This window comes from Chiloscyllium plagiosum, unplaced genomic scaffold, assembly GCF_037043375.1.
Source record: "Chiloscyllium plagiosum isolate Xiang-an unplaced genomic scaffold, Cpla_swu_hap1 HiC_scaffold_19, whole genome shotgun sequence".
In the NCBI taxonomy this organism is placed as follows: Eukaryota; Metazoa; Chordata; class Chondrichthyes; order Orectolobiformes; family Hemiscylliidae; genus Chiloscyllium; species Chiloscyllium plagiosum.
In genome coordinates, this window is record NW_028270157.1 from 48,089,433 (window position 1) to 48,110,071 (window position 20,639).

Below are 20,639 nucleotides of genomic sequence, written 5' to 3' on the forward strand. Positions count from 1 at the left end.
GGACTGCATTGCCCTGATATATACCATTTGCCTTTCTAATTTGTTCTTGTATCTGCATGTCACACAATCTAAACCAACCCCCAAGAAACAGTCAGAATTCAATCAACCACAACCATCCACTTCCACAACCACAACTGCACCTGAAGCTGGTGATGATGATGACCCTCTGTCCCTGCATTAACAATATTTTTTCAATGTAATATGTTAAATTTGCTTTTGTTCCATAAATAAATATGAATTAAACTTTCATTCACGCTGTGTTATACTTTGTGTTAGGCTTTTGGGTGATTTTTGAGCGATTGAGACTGATATTTTTTGCTGGTCTGTCCCTAACCCCACTTTTCCCATTGACCCCATTATTTCTGTTAAGCCATTTTCTATTAAACAAGGTTTCATGGAACGCAGCTACACCGTTATAGGAGAACTTCCTGTATCATTGGCTGCCAGTTAACCTTATCCCTACCATCATCAAAAATTTAAATAACTCACAGAATTGTCAATGCTATCCTGTTTTCAGAACACTGTTATTGGGCATTCAACTCTGCTTTTGAATTTATTTACTAAACTTCCTAATTACACTGCATATTTCAGTGTATTTTCATTGTCATTTATAATTAGATTACATTACAGCGTGGAAACTGGCCCTTAGGCCCAACAAGTCCACACCGACCCCCCGAAGCGCAACCCACCCATGCCCCTACATTTACCCCTTACCTAACACTATGGGCAATTTAGCATGGCCAATTCACCTGACCTGCACATCTTTGGACTGTGGGAGGAAACCGGAGCACCCGGGGGAAACCCACGCAGACACGTGGAGAATGTGCAAACTCCACACAGTCAGTCGCCTGAGGCGGGAATTGAAACCTGGTCTCAGGCGCTGTGAGGCAGCAGTGCTAACCACTGTGCCACCGTGCCGCCCATCTTTGGGATAATATTTGAAAACTTTTAAGGGCATTTCTCTGAGTGTCACATTGTCTTCCCTGCATAGTACTGACATGCTTATATCATTGATGAGATCTTAGAGCTGAATCTCACTTTTTTTGACTAAGTGTTAATTGCATCAAGTTTATTGAAGAGATTTCTACCATCAGGCAAATGGATTTCTTGTATTTTACCAAGGTCATCCCAATAAGGGAACCCGGTCAGGGTGGTATGGTGGTATGATGGCTCAGTGGTTAGTACTGCTGCCTCACAGTGCCAGGGATCCAAGTTTGATTCCAGCCTCGGGAAACTGTCTGTCTGGAGTTTGCACATTCTCCCCATGTTGGCATGGGTTTCCTCCTGAGTTCTCTGGTTTCCTGCCACAGTCCAAAGATGTGCAGGTTAGATGGACTGACCATGCTAAATTGCCCATCACATCCAGGAATGTGCAGGTTAGGTGGATTAGCTATAGGAAATGCAAGGTTATAGGGATAGCTTAAGTCTGGGTGGGATGCTCTTCAGATAGTTGGTGTGGACTCAATGAATGGCCTGTTTCCACATCGTAGGGATTCTATTGATGATTCTATGATTAACTACCTACCATGCCCCTGGGGTGTGTCTCACATCCAATTCTGACCCAGTTGTTCCTGGAACAACTCATCACTCAGCAAATATACCAGAATTCATTGACATCCCATTTGCCTGTGCCATTTTTTAAAGCCCATTGTACACCTAGACAAATGCAGTCAGCCTGGAGCTGCCTGCTATGATGCCTGACATTTGCCCTACACATCGCAGATAGGGGTAATTCAGTGACGTGAAGATCCTGCTGGACAATGTGGTACACATTGTCCCATGACCTGCAGAGGAGGCCACGGCATCAGACCATGCCAGCCCAGTCTGAGATTCTCACCTGGGTTAAAGCAGTTTCAGGCATCTGGAAAAATGCACAGCAATGTAAGAAGGTCAATAGTCTTCTCCGCTTTGCCAGCTGAAGTTCCATCTTCTCTCCAAAACCTTACACTCACTCTGTCTCATTGACTGTACCCATCTGCCACCAAAACTCATGATCTATCACTCTCACTATTGCCTGAAACATTTTCCTTATTTGCTGTCACCCATCCTGATGCAATCTGGTGCAATCCATGAGTGTCCCCAAGCTCACAGTGTCCTCACAGCAACATTATAATGATAGTTGAAAAAAAAACAGAAGGTTCACTCCATTTTCTGTTCACAGATGCTGACAGACCTACTAATTTTCTTAAATACTTTGTTTCATGTTTCAAATTTCCAGCATCTACAGTTCTTTGCTTTATTATAATAGTTGCTGGTGCAATCTGACACATTGTATTGAAATGCAGAAGTATCCTATTGGTGAATCAGGATTATAATTATAATTAGATTACTTACAGTGTCAAAACAGGCCCTTTAGCCCAAAAAGTCCACACCGACCGTCCGAAGAGCAACCCACCCAGACCCATTCCCCTACATTTACCCCTTCACCTAACACTACGGGTAATTTAGCATGGCCAATTCACCTAACCTGCACATCTTTGGATTGTGGGAGGAAACAGGAGCACCTGGAGGAAACCCACGCAGACACGAAGAGAATGTGCAAACTCCACAGAGACAGTTGCCTGAGGCGGGAATTGAACCTGGGTCTCTAGCACTGTGAGGCAGCAGTGCTAACCACTGTGCCTTGAGTGTTCTTAAAGGTAGGCATACAATCAGGTCCAATATCTGTGGGTACAGGGTGCTCTCGTAGTGCCAATGTAGCATGTCCTTCGATGTTGCTGCCTTGTGTTCAATATGGAGGTCCTTCACAGGAAGCAGAGAGCTGAAGTTGCCAGGTACCCATTTGGACTTTCATGTAAAAATCTTGCAATGTCTAGCTTTTTTAGCATGTTTGGTAAAACAGAAAACTGAATATTTATGAAGCAAACTGAGCCATAACAAAGAATCAACAAGAAATAATCCCTGTTAATTGGCAGCTCACTACTGCCCCATGAGAAACTCACCACAATGCTTCTCAAAAGAGTAAAACATGGAGCGAGATGTTCCTGACATCAAGATAGGTTTCTTCAGACTCCTACACAATACTGCCACAAATCGCGCCTTGGTCCATATTGCTCAGCCTCCTACTTCTGCCCATAATGACTCCAGGATACCTAACACAGCATTCTTTGAGGCAGAATGTTTTGAAATTCCACCAAGATATGCTGCCTTTGTATATTCAAAGTGACTGAGGAGATGATATTTGAATTTGATACTATGTTACGATGATACAAATATCTCAGCAAGAGGCCCAGCAATCACTTCTCTAGCTTCCCACAGAGTTCTCGGGTACACCTGATCAGGTCCTGGGGATTTATCCACCTTCAACCATTTCAAGACATCCAGCACTTCCTCTTCTGTAATCTGGACATTTTGCAAAATGTCACCATCTATTTCCCTACAGTCTATATCTTCCATATCCTTTTCCACAGTAAGTACTGATTCAAAATATTCATTTTCATTGATAGTCACAGGTGAGGTGCCGGAAGACTGGAGGTTGGCAAATGTGGTGCCACTGTTTAAGAAGGGTGGTAAAGACAAGCCAGGGAACTATAGACCAGTGAGCCTGACTTCAATGGTGGGCAAGTTGTTGGACGGAATCCTGAGGGATAGGATGTACATGTATTTGGAAAGGCACGGACTGATTAGGGATAGTCAGCATGGCTTTGTGCGTGGAAAATCATGTCTCACAAACTTGATTGAGTTTTTTGAAGAAGTAACAAAGCAGATTGATGAGGGCAGAGCAGTAGATGTGATCTATATGGACTTCAGGAAGGCGTTCGACAAGATTCCCCATGGGAGACTGATTAGCAAGGTTAGATCTCATAGAATACAGGGAGAACTAGCCATTTGGATACAGAACTGGCTCAAGGTAGAGGGTTGTGGTGGAGGGTTGTTTTTCAGACTGGAGGCTTGTGACCAGTGGAGTGCCACAAGGATCAGTGCTGGGTCCTCTACTTTTTGTCATTTACATAAATGATTTGGATGCGAGCATAAGAGGTACTGTTAGTAAGTTTGCAGGTGACACCAAAATTGGAGGTGTAGTGGACAGCGAAGTGGGTTACCTCAGATTACAACAGGATCTTGACCAAATGGGCCAATGGGCTGAGAGGTGGCAGATGGAGTTTAATTCAGATAAATGCGAGGTGCTGCATTTTGGGAAAGCAAGTGTTGCTGAACCACGAGACCTTGGAGTGCAGGTTCATAGCTCCTTGAAAGTGGAGTTGCAGGTAGATAGGATAATGAAGAAGATGGTTGGTATGCTTTCCTTTATTGGTCAGAGTATTGAGTATAGGAGTTGGGAGGTCATGTTGTGGCTGTACAGGACATTGGTTAGGCCACTGTTGGAATTTTGCGTGCAATTCTGGTCTCCTTCCTATCAGAATGATGTTGTGAAACTGAAAGGGTTCAGAAAAGATTTACAAGGATGTTGCCAGGGTTGGAGGATTTGAGCTATAGGGAGAGGCTGAACAGGCTGGGGCTGTTTTCCCTGGAGCGCTGGAGGCTGAGGGGTGCCCTTATAGAGGTTTACAAAATTATGAGGGGCATGGATAGGATAAATAGACAAAGTCTTTTCCCTGGGGTGGGGGAGTCCAAAACTAGAGGGCATAGGTTTAGGGTGAGAGGGGAAAGAGACCTAAGGGGCAACTTTTTAATGCAGAGAGTGGTACATGTATGGAATGAGCTGCAGAGGAAATGGTGGAGGCTGGTACAATTGCAGCATTTAAAAGGCACTTGGATGGATATATGAGTAGGAAGGGTTTGGAGGGGTATGGGCCGGGGCTGGCAGGTGGGACTAGATTGGGTTGGGATATCTGGTCGGCATGGACAGGTTGGACCGAAGGATCTGTTTCTGTGCTGTACATCTCTATGACTCTATGAACCAAAATTAAAAAGGAATAATGTTCATTGGTTTAATGTGAAATATTTTGGTACATTAGTATCGTAAATCATGCAATCCCGATTAGACAATCTTTTTTTACTGATGATGTTGGCTCATGGAATTTAAGTTCCATGGTATTAACATTCTCCTTCACTATTACCGCCAAGGAAAGTCTATTATTGGACAGGGTATTATTTCCCTGTCTGTGATCTGATTCATCAAAACAGCACTGGAAGTAGTCAGCAATTCTGCCACCTGAAATATATAGTGACAACCAACCTGTCACTTAACAAAGAGCTTATTGGATTTGCAGCCACCAATTTTGTCATAGAAAAACAACAAACTGACCTGCAGGACTGAAATGTTTATTGCTAGGCCTGTACCCTCTGCACATTGCTTTATAGTAGTTGACATCTTATACCTACCAAATAAAAAGGCACAGTAACTTTCACATAAGGTATTTCATATCCTTAGCATCAATGGAAAGACAAAGTTGCCAAGAATTTAGGTTTCTTAGCAAAAATACCAAGCAAACTTATGCTAATCAGCAAAGAAGATTTCACTAGCTTGGATATATATTATTTTCAGAATTTGGATTTCAAATAGAGGCAAGTGTTGTTGGTTATTCCTGTGAAGGGTTTTATTTAAAAGGAACAAGGTAGAAGAGCCCCTCTGGAACAGTGACCTAAATAGCATTTTTCTGAAAGCAGGTGACTACAGATCCCAGGGTGTTAATGGGAATATGTTTACAGTCATTGAGTTTGGCTAAAAGCAACCAAATCATTGATTTACATCATTGAGTTTCTTTTTGATTTTATGTAAACCTACTTGTAATGAATCTCTGGAGACACTGACATCTTGTCTCCAACAACAAAATTTTGAACTTTGGCCTTCATCTTTGATCTAGTTGTCATTCATTGTCAAGAAGTCTGCAAATGCTTTTTGGCCAACTTGAATGTTTTGCTCAATTTCTTCGGATTTGAAGAATCGACTGGAAGCTTTCATCAATTTTTTAAATTAAGTAAACAACTAATTAAAATTCTCACCTCACTTCAATATGTTCATTTAAAAGGATTAAATCTTGTAGATTCATTTGGAGTATCCTTAAAAGTGACAAAGGAATTCCTTTATCCCAATCATTAACACATTCTTAAGAATAATCTCTAGCCATAGTCCTCAAAGTAGGACATTTACTTCTGGAACTTGGATGATAAGCAGAAAATGTAATTTGTTTTCTTTCTAAGTTGGTCAACATTTCCTTGAATATATGCAACATAAAATTTGATTGCTATCTGACTGTATTTCTTTGGGTAACCCATATTTTCTAAAACATTAAACTCACTTGTCTATTATCACTTTGTCAGTAATTTTTCCAAAAAGCAATGCTTCAGGTAATATTATGGCATAATCATTCAAAGGTACTGATTCCTATTCCTGTCTTTGGTTCAGAGTCATATTCAATCTTCAAAAGCTGAAATTAAATTAAAGGCACAGGTTTAAATGAGGGTTGTGCTTTCCATTACCTGACATGTATGGCATTTCCTTGAAAATCTGACTACATTCTTGTGTAATTCTGGTGAATAAAATTGTTTTAGCATTTTTGGCATGCCTGATCCTAATACCTAAATGACCTGGGTTATTCACATGGGAATATAATCTGATGCCCTACTGCCTATTTCTCATCCGATGGTATTTGGGATGGTTTCCATTTTCTCATTAATACTATAGGTATATATATATGGAGAGAAATATGACAAAATTGCTTGAGAGACCAAGATCTATCTCGATGTTAGGAACAATTCTCTGCCTCTTTTAACTAAGCTGTGGGTGCCTAGGCAAAATTTTCACTTTGCAATGGTGAGTTGTCCATTTAAGGGGGATTGTTGCTTGTTAATGACTTTATTAACTGCACATCTCACCTCATTAATATGCAGTTTCCTATTCTGCTACCTGCTGCGAGCAAATTAGATACCAAGAATTCTTGCCATGGAATTCAGAATTGGCACCCAGTGACAAATCTCATTGCTGGCTGTGAAGACCCTCCATATTGCTTAGCACCAAATAGCATTTGAGGGCATGATCCATGGACACCAGTTGCACCCACCCTTCAGCCACAGAGAGCAGCAACCAATAGTTGCCAATCCCTCAAGATTCTCATGGCAACTCTCTGATCCACTTCTGATGCTTCAAAAGTTGAGGCCTGAATTTCAGGACACATTAGCAACAAAAATTGAAAGGCTGCTGCAAAAACACTCTTGTGCACAGGCCCAGGAACCCAGCTCACACATTCGACCAGGCTGCATCTCATGGTTTCTAGCTTGCCCTCTTAGCACTTACTTACTGAGAGTCTCCATACATGCTTGCAACATCCCTGCCACGCCTTGCAGTGCCTATTGACACAGTCACACAACCAGGCACATTGCTTTGCTGGTCAACAGTCCTTAGTCTAGGGACATCAGTCAGTCAGGGAGTTCCGATGGGCTCAATGTAAGGCAAGTGCAATCTGTCTTATCAGTCCATGGGATTGGACACAGTCAGGGGTCTAGTTGTGCTGTCCTCAATTAGGGAGTCCATTCACCTAGTCTGGGAGTGGGTCAGGGTTAGTCCTGTGGTTCCAAAGTGGTGAGTTTGGGGAGTAGGGCTAGTGCAGTCAGGGAAATATACAGACCTCAGTCAAGGCACTGGACCCTTCTCATTCAGGGCTGTCCAGTTAGATTACATAAGGGGTAGGCCATCGTCAGTCAGTCGATCCATCCAGAGAACCTGGGGTGGGAGTGTGGAATGGAGGGGAACAAAGATTGTGCTGCAGTTGCTGACAGGAGACTGGGAAACCTATCTGTGTGGATTAGGGGCAGTGGTCTCAGGATTGGGGGGAGATGATCAACTGTATTTTGTATGCTTGGGAAATTGTAAAGCATGGATAGGAACAGGATAATGCTGGTGCAGGCCTCTGTTCCCATTCAGAAGTATACTGGCTTCAGGTAAGGGATAATATATAATCACATCTAGCATGGCCATTTCATCTGCAGGGACTGAGAGGCAGGTGGGCACGTGGAAATTCATATAGATGATGGGGTGGAGAACTGGGGAGGTGTGAAGCTATTGAAGTCTATGGAGGGTGATCTGGGTATCTAGGGGCTCACCAACACTGAGAGGTGAAGGCTGGGATACATAGCCCACAGAGAGCTCAGTGCCACCTTCCATGTGCTGGAAATTGAAATTATGCAATAGAAAAGAAAATGTCAGTCACCACAGCTGGAAGTGGTTGGGTAAGTGTCTTGACCTGTGAGGGATGGAGTTGCAAGATACACTGATGTGAGACTATTTAGAGGGCAAGAACGTTACACACAGACATATGTATTGTACAAGAGCCAAATCTGCAGGGTTCCTAAACCTTGACGATCCTAATGCATTGGCTCCCTGTGTGTGCATACATCCCTGCCCCAACTATTGATGACTACTTTGTTCAAACAGCAATACTTTTATATACAGATGCATGAGAGAGATGTTTGACTAGAGGGTCAATGGTGTCAGCAAAACATATTGCCCCAGATGCACCTGCTTCCATATGCTACACCAAGTATTTAACATGGACATCCTGTATGGAACTGAAGACAGGTGTGTTGGCAAAATTATATTCAAAGCTACACAGAGACACAAATAAGCAGATGCATTGCAAAGCTACTTACATTTATGGAAATGTGACACTTTATAAACAGTGCATTGTCACCAGTGCCACCAAATGCCCCTCAGATTCTTTTCTTATGCTCATTACATCTCAGTGTAGATCTTGGTTCCACAGCTAGGGTGAGGGAGACTGCCAGAGGTCAATGGAGGACTGTATTGGATCTAGAGATTCAGTTGGTGATCTCAGGTGTGTTTATGTCTGGTGGCCCAGACTTGGTGATGGACATGCCAAATGCAAGTGGCCCCTCCGCAACTTCAACTTCTGAAGGTTGGAGGGAGACAAGCAGGGTGGAGGTGATGGCCAACACCTCTGGAATTTGCTGAGAGGAGACTTCTGAGAGGCCAGAGGGGCCTCTTGACACCACCGTATATCCTTTTGATAAAAGAGCACCTGGAGTGAGTGCCAGGTTCCCTGTCACCATGCCTTTAATAATAAGGACCAGTAGCTAAAGTGATGGAGTGTAGATGTGGACATGTACCCAGCAGTGCCTGAACCTATCTCTCCTGGACCTCTCTCTTGAGGCAGTTGGATCTGCATAGTATTGCTGCATTTCACAGGCTCTAGGCTGTGAAAGGCATTGCCATCCACATTCTTGCTAGCTGTTGCCATTCCTTCCTCTGCATGTGTGGATGAAATGCCTGATTGATTTCATCCAGGGATCCTCCAAGTGCCATTAGCTTGGATAGCCATCACTGTGAGGTGCTCACCAGATTGTGGTCCCACACTTTCTGAACGTGTTGTTACCAACAATATTACAGGCAATAGTGGTAGTGCATGAGCCTTGAAAGGTGGTTCAGCAACAGAGATAGCAAGTGTGATGTAACAGTAAGGGAAGTGTGGCACTTACCCTGGTAAAATGGGAAAGATCAATGATCTTGTTGCGGTACTGTTGGCTGACTCTCTAGTGCAAGGAGATGGCACAACCTGAGTGGCAGCCTGGACCTAGACTGCCAGTGTCTGGTGATCTAGGAAAATGTTGGCCCTCCTTTGGATCAGCCCATCCACTGTGGCTTCTAGGTCACTCCCTGAGAATCACGGCACCGTTTTCCCCTTCTCAGCCTTCTTTAGAAAGAGCCTCTTTCAGTGAGTAGGGCCACATTTGAGCACCAGTGCTTGCTTGGATGAACAGTGGCCTTTTAAAAATAATGCAAGAGCCAAATATGCCAGTCTTTCAGTGGACATCTGGTGACTAGCAATTTGTCCAGCCAAGGTGAATAGTAGAATTAAGCTGGAGTGGCAAGGAGGGCCACCATAGGAGCAGGGTAGGTAAGGTCTCCCTGGGCCTCAAGGAGAGAAAGCCTCCAACAATTGCCGACTCCTCACAATCCTCAGGCTGCTTAGGAAGCACAGATGTGCATTACGGTGCAACCAACAACTTGCATTGAAAGGCTGCTGCAAGAACACTTTGCGTGCAGGGACAGATTGGATTAGACTTCATCTCAAGCCTGCACACTTACTCTCTTAGTTCTTGCTCACTTATACTGTACTTGCATGCTCAGAGCATCCATGCTTTCATGAATTAATGTAGTTACACAACCAGCCAATCTGCTTTGCTGGTCAGCAGTCTATCAAGCGGGCAAACATCTTGCTGTATGGCAGAGTGTTAAGTCAGTTTTGCACCTACATATCTGCCAGCAGCTTACACAGCAAACACATAGCAAGCAGGTAGCCTTAAAGTTTTAGAAAAGCAGTCCTGGCTGAAGCTAATGGAGGCACACATCAGTCAAGCATTCTGGCAGAATAAGTCAAGAGCATCCCCCAATGCCAGTCTAGGAGTTTGGCAATGATTAGGCATCCAATGAGGCTGTTCTGTCAGTGTTCCATTCCTCTGCAGTCCAGGGAATGGTTCAACCTCAGGTCTGTAATTCCACAGTGACCAGTCTGTGAAGCAGGACATTGTTGGGGAGATTGATGAGTGTTTCTATAAAGTAGTGGTTGTCACATTCATCTTATTCACGCAAGATCCCTGGTTCGAAATTCCGTTGATAAGGCGCTGCTACATCAAGTGTGGTGGCACAATGGTTAGCACTGCTGCCTCACTGTGCCAAGAATCCAGGTTCAATTCCAGCCTTGAGTGACTGCATGTGTGGAATTTGTACATTCTCTTCATTTCTCCATGTGTATAGGAGGGATGACAATTGTGAAGGGAGGCAACTGTATTTGTAAGGAGAGTTTGGTAAATCATGTGTGGGAAGGGGATACCGTTAGAAGGGGATGCATCCACATGTGGGATCACTGTGCCTTCAAGAGGGAAGAGTGCGTGACCACACCTGCCATGGTCACTTAATTGGTCAGAAAGGTGAGCAGGTGTTGGCTCATGGGTTGGGTGGAGACCCTGGGGAGGTGCAAACCCTAAGGGCTCATGGGAAGGACAACATGGAAGGGTATATGGATGTTTAGGGCTTTAGCTAGAGACAGAGGCTGGAACCACTAGCTGAAGAGGACTCACCGTAGCCATCCGTTGTGCTGGAAATTGAAAGTGCACACTGGGGAAGCAAAAGACTATAAACATACTCAGTGTGCAGATTAAGTACATAATAGGAAGGGTTGCGAGGGATATGGGGGAGTTGAAAAATGTGGTGCTAGAAAAGCACAGCAGGTCAGGCAGCATCTGACAATTCCTTATGAGGGTCTTCTGCCTGAAATGTTGACTCTCCTGCTCCTCAGATGCTGCCTGACCTGCTGTGCTTTTCTAGCACCACACGTTTTGACTCTGACTCTCTAGCATCTGCAGTCCTCACTTCTTCCTTAGAGTGATATGGGCCAGGTGCAGGGAAAAAGGTCTAGTTTAGTTTGGGAAACTTTATCAGCCTGGACAAGTTGAACCATAGGGTCTGTTTCCATGCAGTATAACTCTTTGACTTTTATGTCTTGACCTGCGAGAGAGGAGGCAAACAGTAATTACATTAATATCAGAAGTATACATAATGATGTAGTAATGATATCAGAGCATATGATTAAGTGGAGAGAGCTGGAAGTGAACAGAAGTTCTAACCTAAAGTGAAGGGAACATACCCGTAGATCAAGCTATGCGTAATGTGTTCTTGCAGAAAATTGCATGGATTCAGTAGGATTATTTTGAGTGGCTAAACAGAGTTAAATCCCAAACATGTAACAAAACAATTTTCACGGTTTTTGGTATGTGCCACCACCAAGAACATAAACCACTCTCTTTCCTTTTCAGGATTTGTTAAGGACCACTCCATCCCAGTCATCCTGGTCCACTTCTTAATCACATCTAAATCCCATTCTCCTTCCCATGGAACTATTCCGTCTAAGTACATCCGATTCTACAACTTCTATTTTCTCTGTCCTCACCATCCAAGTTACCAAGCACTCTTTCCAACTGAAACAATGATTTATATGTTGAATTAAATTTAATACACTGTATCCATTACTCAAGAGGAAGCCTGCCCTACACTGAGGAGAGATTAATTGACTGCCTTTCAAAATATTGATGTCCAAAAGCATGACCGTTTTTTCCAATGTCATTTTACTTTGCCATCTTTCTCTCATAGTGACCTCTCTGTCCTCAGATCCTCTGCATTTCTATTTAGGCTAAATGTAAGCTTGAGGAACAGCACCTTAACTTCCAAGTAGGTATTTTACAACCTTCTCAACTCAATATGAGGTTCAACAGTTTCACTCCAGCTTCTGCCCATAATCTATTAGTTTTCATTGCATGTTTCAGTCTTAACTCTTACTCTTTTTTTCTTTTTTCCTTTTCGATTGCAGCTGCCATTTCTGCTCCTGACTCATCTTTTGTTTCTTGTCCCATTATCGCTCCTTTTGAGCCATTAGTTCCTTCTGACATTTAATCTTTCCAGGCTTCCATCGTATCCCAAACTTACCCTTTTGTGTTTTTTGTTTGCACTGCCTGATTTGCTGAATATTTTGAGCATTTTCTGTTTGTTTTAAACTTCGCACATCCCCAAGCTGTTGCTTTTCCTTGGGAATTTATTGCAACTTTTACATGAATTTTTGATTGAGCTCTTTGATTGAGCTTTCTGTATGAATATTTGAAAATAGCAGAATAGTTCTCTGTTGTTTGCAGACATGGTAGCATTCTCCCAAATTGTGAAAGGTGAATTCTACATGTTTCTGTGACCTTCGTGAATCATGAGATTCCAAGTATGCTGAAGCTATTTTACTGGTTCTCCCTTCACTCTGAGGTGATGCTGTTAAACCATACAGACATCCTCAACTGCCAACTTTATACCATCTTTATCAAAACCGTGTATTTACTTTGGCAGGTTTCAGGAGTGCATAAAAGTTCTTAAAAACTGGAAGTAACTTACTTGCTGGCAATTTCTCTTTCATATGTAGCTCAGAACAGCTATGGTGAATGGTGAAACTGGATCATTTGCAATGAATGTTAAAGTACCTGTTGATGATGGGGTAAGAGATGCAATTATTTTTATCATGTTCTATTTATGTTGGATGCAAAGTGATGTCATCTTCATGTTTTGGAAATTATAATAAGTGCACTTGCACTCACCAGATAGGGTTTAGTGAGGCTTGACTTTATTTACTTCAGTCAAATTTGATTTACAATTCACAATTCCACACAGGGATATTTCAGATCTTGGAACATCTGCAGCATACTATGAGAGCAAATCTCCTGGCAAGAATAGCTACAAGTACCAGCAGACTGGTTAAGGGTTTAGTGATTTCTCTCCCAATCTGTGTTTATGTTCTCCTTGCCCAACCACAGCACAGTTGAAGTCAAAGATGATTTTATGAGGAAATGAAGGTACATACAATAAATTGCCAGCGATCTTATGCACTGAAGACTTAAGGTGTCCAGACCTGCAGCTCTAAAAATCAGTGCAAAAACAACAAATTTGAGAAGCATCTAACTGATTGACACCCACTGAGTGTATAAACTGTGAGTACATCACTACAATAAGACTAACAATACAACAATGTGCACTGTGTTATGGACTAGGCCAGATCACTCAAAATATTCTTAAGCAGGCAGCCCAGACCATAATTTTGCAATTTGTTTCGCTAAGTGTCCAGTGAAAATTGCCCAGAGTAAGATAGCTAGGTTAACTACTAGATTTTAAAACAGACAAAAATGTATTCATAAAATTACACAATGAAACACAAAGAACAGAATAAAGAACCCCGACAGAACTCAGCTTATCAAACTAGACTTAATTATGCTGTTCCGAATATACACAATAGTCCCAATAAGCAAATCCCCTTTAAAAACCAGTATAAATGGAACATATGCTTACAGGTTGAAGTTGAAGGGCAGAAAAGAGACAGAATTTCCACACAGCTCCCTGTTGAACATCCCAGTTCAAGACTGAGCTAAACTGCTCAGCTCAGCTAGAGCTGACCACTCCCCCTTCATTACACAGGTCACTTCTATAACATGACCACTTTGACCTGAAGTCTCATCTGTTTACATATAAACAAAAGGCCTCTCAAAATCTTTTTCATCTCTGTACCAAACCAGACTGATCGGACCCCAGCCCTGTTTATTGCCCCTCTGAAAAAAATCCAGGACAGAGTTTCCTTGAGCCAAGGAACAGCTTTTCGATAAAAAAGAGTAGTTTTGTGACAACTGTTTCAGATTAGTTACCTCCCTCTGCTGCATGCTCTGAATGGCATATATGTGTTTTTTTACCTTTCTGTGCCAAACAATTCTGACTTTCTTTCCTTATACACTTGTAACTGTAGATTTATCCCAACATAAGAATTTAACATTGTTTTTCCTGCAAGTCTCCTTGCAGTTTCATTGCTTTTCTTCTCTACTGGATTTGGACACACTTCTCCTTTTAACCTACAGCAGGACTGTGACTAATGCAACCACACAGCAGTTACTGTTCCTAATGATGTGAACTTTTATTATTAGTAATTAACAGATACAGCAAACCATGCAAGTAGAACTTCAAATTTAATATAAATTAAGTTGTGATTCAATCAAGAGTTAAAGGGTGAAAGTGAAATAATATGTCTTCTACTCTTTGAGATCATGTACCATTTATGACTGGCAGGCCATCTTAGTGCCCTACCTATAGACTTCTGCCAATATTTTTCTGTAATTACCGACTTGCTGATACTGGCAGAATCTCTTCATTTATTTCCTCCACCACCCCACCCACTTTATGAAATAACAGCCAATCAATATGATTGTGAACTAGGGATATATACCAGCTATCACTTTGTGGGCTTCTTAATAGAGAGCTGCTTCAATATTCTGCCCTTTGGTAGTTTACCCTTATATCAGGAATAATTGATCACTACCATAGTATCTGCAGCAGATCAGAGCTTTCTAAAGCTTCCAGGTATCCAAGGATTTTCCATCTTCAGGGATATATTGATAATATTGTGATTATACATCAGATGTCACTTTATTGTTTGTTAATGGAGTTACAAAAGTTGAAAAATATAACAGAAAGCAATTGCTGGAGATTGATTACTAGCAGAGGTCGAAACATGATGTCCTTTAACAATTGTGTCATTGCCTGGGGTCTGAAGTAACTGTCACCAAATTGTAACTTATCCAACTGATAAATTCTGATTTTTGGTTGCAAATGATAAAAGTTACTTTAGCATGCAATGTCGATGCACAAGATAGAATTGTTGCATTAACTTGTTTGTTTATACAGATCTGTTGTTGTTGTTCTGTGTTTAATCATCTGAGAGATATTGGTCCCAAATGGGCTTTGGTTTGGCTCACACTGGAGTTTGATTTAAAGGTGAAAAACCAGTGATGTGGGCCCTGATAAAGCATTTGAAGTAGGTTATTGTGACAACACTATATCTTTAAAAGATGTAGTTTGTCCTTTTTTGTGTGAAGAAAGGTTGAGACAGTGTAGCAATGTTGACTGTTCAAAGCCAATAAAGTAAATAGCTTGTGAAACCTTGGATTTTTAAAAAAATTGAAACAATAGACGTTACCTGAATGGATGGGGTCATGCTCCCACTGAACCAGGGTTTTTAGTTGTGGCCTTCAGAGGTTGCTGGATTCTTGAAACTGGATGTAGAAACTCTTATTCCTCTATATGTTACAGCTAAAACCTTGGGTTCTCTTCCTGCTGCTAGAATTGCATGCAAAACAATCTACTTTACTGAATTTACCTTTTCCAAGGATGTGTTTATGGGATGAAACAGTTAATTAGTAGTAGATAATGTATATTATTTTGTTAAGAATTTCAACAGAGTTACAGTTTAAGTCAATTCTTTTTTTATTTTGTCTGTATTGTAACTGTAGTGTAAAAATAAGTTGTATTTTGCTTAAAGTTAAGTATTTGCACCAATTGAATTGTATCTGGAACACAATGTCTTTAATTTACCTTTAAATTAAAAGTTGGAGAGTAGGCTATCTTCTTAGTATATTTTTGAGGGTGTGTGGTCTGGTCCATAATATTACTTTTTCTGTGAAGAAACTCCTGAGGAAGAGCAAAACATTTAGAGTGTATTTTCTCTCCCATAAGTGTGAACAGCATTTACATAATCTCTAGGTTATCAGCATATACCACTAAAATTTACCTGGCTAAACTTGTGTTGTGTGCCCATCCTGGTTGATCTGCAGATATTAAGTTAATGTCAGAGTGAGACACTGGAGTCACATGTCAGTCAGTTCAGATAGACTTTCAGATTCTCCTTGCTAAAGGACATTAGTAAACCAAATGGGTTTTCACAACAATGTGACCACTTTCGTTATCTTATGCAAGTCAATAAATGAGCAGAGTGATTGAATTAAACCTTATGATTTGCCATGGTAACAGTAAATTCACAACTTTTACTTTGTTGAAGCAGTACTATAACTACAAGGTCACTATAATCATTGCTGAATAAGGCACCCACTGTTGACAGAACAAGTTAACAGAACATCAAATTTCCATGGTATGGAAAGCTATCTTAGTATTACATTAATTGCAAATTGACACCATTTGCCTCAACTGCGAGAATGATTGCCACAAGTTGATCAGCAGAACACACATTGATAAAGAGTGCGATGCTGTCATTCTAATTGCATACATAGCTGATTTTGTACATTATAGAGAAGTATAAGAGGATAACATGGTTAATACGTCAAGATATCTATATATTCTGAATGAGCTAATGTGCAAAGCTTTCTGTACATATTCAAACACATAATGTGTTAGAACCCTCACTGATATTTCATTCTTTTTATTTTTATTCTTTTTTCAATTTTGTATTAAGAGCTGGTAATGACTGAGGGACTTTAGGAACAGCCTGCGATAAAAGGAAAAGAACAGATCAAACAAGCTTTGTTTGTTTGTAAGGCCAGCCTGGAGGCTAATTTCAGGCAGAAACTTGATTAACAAGTTTCTAATAGACCCAGTGACCCCAAGAAGTGTATTTTATTTTAAACAGCCATCAGAAGTTGGCTATTATCGAAGTCAGTATCTGGTAATTGATTCTGGCGTGTCTGGAAAAGACCCCACAATCAAACAGATGGCAGTTGCTGAATAGTAATTGATGCCTGAGGTAGAATCAATTAATCAGGCTAGAACCAGAATTAAAGTTGTTTTTTAAAACTGTATTTTCTGAGAAATGGTTCTGGGTTTATGCTGAGACAACATGAACATTTGAAAGTTTCCTGTCTAATCTGATGCTCCAGCTTCTGGAAGTCGAATGAGTAGAAAGCTGAGTAACAGGTGTTGCTGTCTTTGCCTGGGTGAACTGAGAAGGTGACCCTGATCAACATTTTTGAAAACCAACCAAGAAGTGCACATTTATACCTTGAAACATTGCATTGTGAAAATCATTTAGGTAATTGTTAAGTCTTTTGTTTAAGATATGAAACTGGTGTCTGGAAATTAATTGGGTTGGTTATTCAAAAGTCTGGCTAGGAACCATTACAGTGACTATTTGGGGGTCTTCAGTTTAATCTTACGACACTTCAAATAAAGAGGCATAGAGCCTGATTTGATTCAGCTATCTGTCTCCGTGTTGTAACAAATATAAGTGTGTCTCTTCAGTTCTCTGGTAAAATATTCAATAAAATCCAACTATTCTTAAATCTATCTTTTTACTCTTTCAGAAACGTGTCTTGTTTCTAACCAATGACTATTTCTACACACACATCGATGACACGCCTTTCAGGTGACATTCTGTTCCCATCTCTGTGGTTATCTAATTTCTAGAATATGTAGCTTATGAATAAAGGTATATTTTTAGCTTAAACTAGTTTAAAAAGCAAAGAGAATAATGTGGGCTAACCACCCACTACGATGGAATGCAATAGTATGTGTTAATGATTTAAGAAACATAGGAAAGTCTTCTCTGCTTTTCAACACTGCTCCAACTCTCATACTCTGATCTGTTGGACTGGTGACCAAAAATGTCAAACCAAATGTTTATTGATGGCTTCATTTGAAAGCAACAGGCAGGAGATTGGACTGCGGTGGAGTGAGAGAGGGTGTCTAGTATGTTCTTCCCTAACTTTATCAAATTCAAGGCCATTATTACTACTGCTATTTTTCATAATTCAGCTTTGAGCTTTGAGGCAGTACAATGGAGGATAGAAAACAAAATGTTAATTGAAAATATATTGAAAGTATATTGAAAATCTGCAAGAAGGATAGACTAATCTGAAATATTCTCTCTGAGCAACCTACCAGCCACTGCACATTTCCCAACTAGCAGAATACTCACATCAACCACAGAGAATACTCTCAGGGTGAGCAGTATTTATTAGATTAGATTAGATGCTCTACAGTGTGGAAACAGGCCCTTGGGCCCAACAAGTCCACACCGACCCTCCGAAGAGTAACCCACCTAGTCCCATTCCCCTACATTTACCCCTGACTAATACACCTAGTACTACGGACAATTTAGCATGGCCAATTCACCTAACCTGCACATCTTTGGAAGGTGGGAGGAAACCGGAGCACCCGGAGGAAACCCACGCAGACACAGGAGAATGTGCAAACTCCACACAGACAGTTGCCGGAGATGGGTATTGAGCAAGCAAAAAAATTAATGATTGTAGAAGGCTCTTCACCAAAAAGGAGCCTGTATTTCCACACACTCTGACTGTTTACAGCTTTTTTCTATTTTCACAACAGAGAGGACGGGTCATTGTATAGTGGGTAAAAACAATGACTGCAGATGCTGGAAACCAGATTTTGGATTAGTGGTGCTGGAAGAGCACAGCAGTTCAGGCAGCATCCGAGGAGCAGCAAAAGCCCTTCATCAGGAATAAAGGCAGAGAGCCTGAAGGGTGGAGAGATAAGCTAGAGGAGGGTGGGGGGGTGGGGAGAAAGTAGCATGGAGTACAATAGGTGAGTGGGGGAGGGAATGAAGGTGATAGGTCAGGGAGGAGGGTGGAGTGGATAGGTGGAAAAGGAGATAGGCAGGTAGGACAAGTCATGGGGACAGTACTGAGCTGGAAGTTTGGAACTAGGGTGAGGTGGGGAAAGGGGAAATGAGGAAACTGTTGAAGTCCACATTGATGCCCTGGGGTTGAAGTGTTCCGAAGCGGAAGATGAGGCGTTCTTCCTCCAGGTGTCTGGTGGTGAGGGAGCGGCAGTGAAGGAGGCCCAGGACCTCCATGTCCTCGGCAGAGTGGGAGGGGTCCCCTCATGCTCACCTTCCACCCTACCAACCTTCGCATAAACCAAATCATCCGCCGACATTTCCGCCACTTCCAAAAAGACCCCACCACCAGGGATATATTTCCCTCCCCACCACTTTCAGCCTTCCGCAAAGACCGTTCTCTCCGTGACTACCTGGTCAGGTCCACGCCCCCTACAACCCACCCTCCCATCCTGGCACTTTCCCCTGCCACCGCAGGAACTGCAAAACCTGCGCCCACACCTCCTCCCTCACCTCCATCCAAGGCCCTAAAGGAGCCTTCCACATCCATCAATGTTTTACCTGCACATCCACCAATATCATTTATTGTATCCGTTGCTCCCGATGCGGTCTCCTCTACATTGGGGAGACTGGACGCCTCCTAGCAGAGCGCTTTAGGGAACATCTCCGGGACACCCGCACCAATCAACCACACTGCCCTGTGGCCCAACATTTCAACTCCTCCTCCCACTCTGCCGAGGACATTGAGGTCCTGGGCCTCCTTCACCACCACTCCCTCACCACCAGACGCCTGGAGGAAGAACGCCTCATCTTCCCCCTCGGAACACTTCAACCCCAGGGCATCAATGCGGACTTCAACAGTTTCCTCATTTCCCCTTTCCCCCACCTCACCCTAGTTCCAAACTACCAGCTCAGCACTGACCCCATGACTTGTCCTATCTGCCTATCTTCTTTTCCACCCATCCACATCCCCTCCTCCCTGACCTATCACCTTCATCCCCTCCCCCACTCACCTATTGTACTCTATGTTACTTTCTCCCCACCCCCACCCTCCTCTAGCTTATCTCTCCACACTTCAGGCTCTCTGCCTTTATTCCTGATGAAGGGCTTTTGCCCGAAACGTCGATTTTGCTGCTCCTCGGATGCTGCCTGAACTGCTGTGCTCTTCCAGCACCACTAATCCAAAGCTGTATAGTGGCCTATTTGCAAGTATCTTCTGCATACCCTGAGTACAAACATAAACACCTCATACAGCTCATAATAAAGATACTATCAGGTTGGGTAGAATATTGATATAATATCATGTTTATAATTTAATTATTTTATTTTCAGTCTGTGTATTGTTCTTACAAGAGGACATGGCGAATCTCTGTTCATTGGAAACATATCTGTGGAAGAAGGTGAGAATGTACTGCTTGAATACAGTAAATTATCATTAGATCATAGGCTATTAGCATTAAAAATCCTTTTACATCAATCAGAATACTGAAACCCAGTACATTGGATCAATAACCTAACACTATATTTAGCAAATGAAAGTTCAGCTCTTTCTTACAATGGTTATTTGTATACTGAAATTTGAAAAATAACACAGAAGATGAATGACACCAGCAAATGAGTAAGGTAAAATAAGGTAGGCTTCTCTCTTTGCCAATCACATATGAATCCAGTGGTAAGACAAATTTGAGATATCTGAGATTGAATGTATCGCAGTAACCAATGCACAAGCATGTGTAAGCAGAAAGAAACAAAGGTTGGGGACCAGCGTAGGTGCAGATGGCAGAT

The 20,639-nt window shown here is 42.0% G+C and overlaps 1 protein-coding gene across 9 annotated transcripts in view; it reads left to right on the plus strand.

Annotated features, from left to right (window-relative positions):
• Positions 1-20,639, plus strand: part of LOC122559589 (voltage-dependent calcium channel subunit alpha-2/delta-4-like) — a 549,452-nt gene that overhangs the window by 183,970 nt on the left and 344,843 nt on the right. For all 9 annotated transcript variants that reach the window (XR_015760448.1, XM_087997322.1, XM_087997321.1 and 6 more), the window contains 3 exons: positions 12,876-12,947; positions 17,578-17,639; positions 20,187-20,254. Coding sequence is in view for 8 of the 9 variants with exons in the window: in XM_087997322.1 (XP_087853448.1) it covers positions 12,876-12,947; positions 17,578-17,639; positions 20,187-20,254 (202 nt within the window). In the remaining variant the exon portion in view is untranslated. The remainder of the gene's footprint in view (positions 1-12,875; positions 12,948-17,577; positions 17,640-20,186; positions 20,255-20,639) is intronic.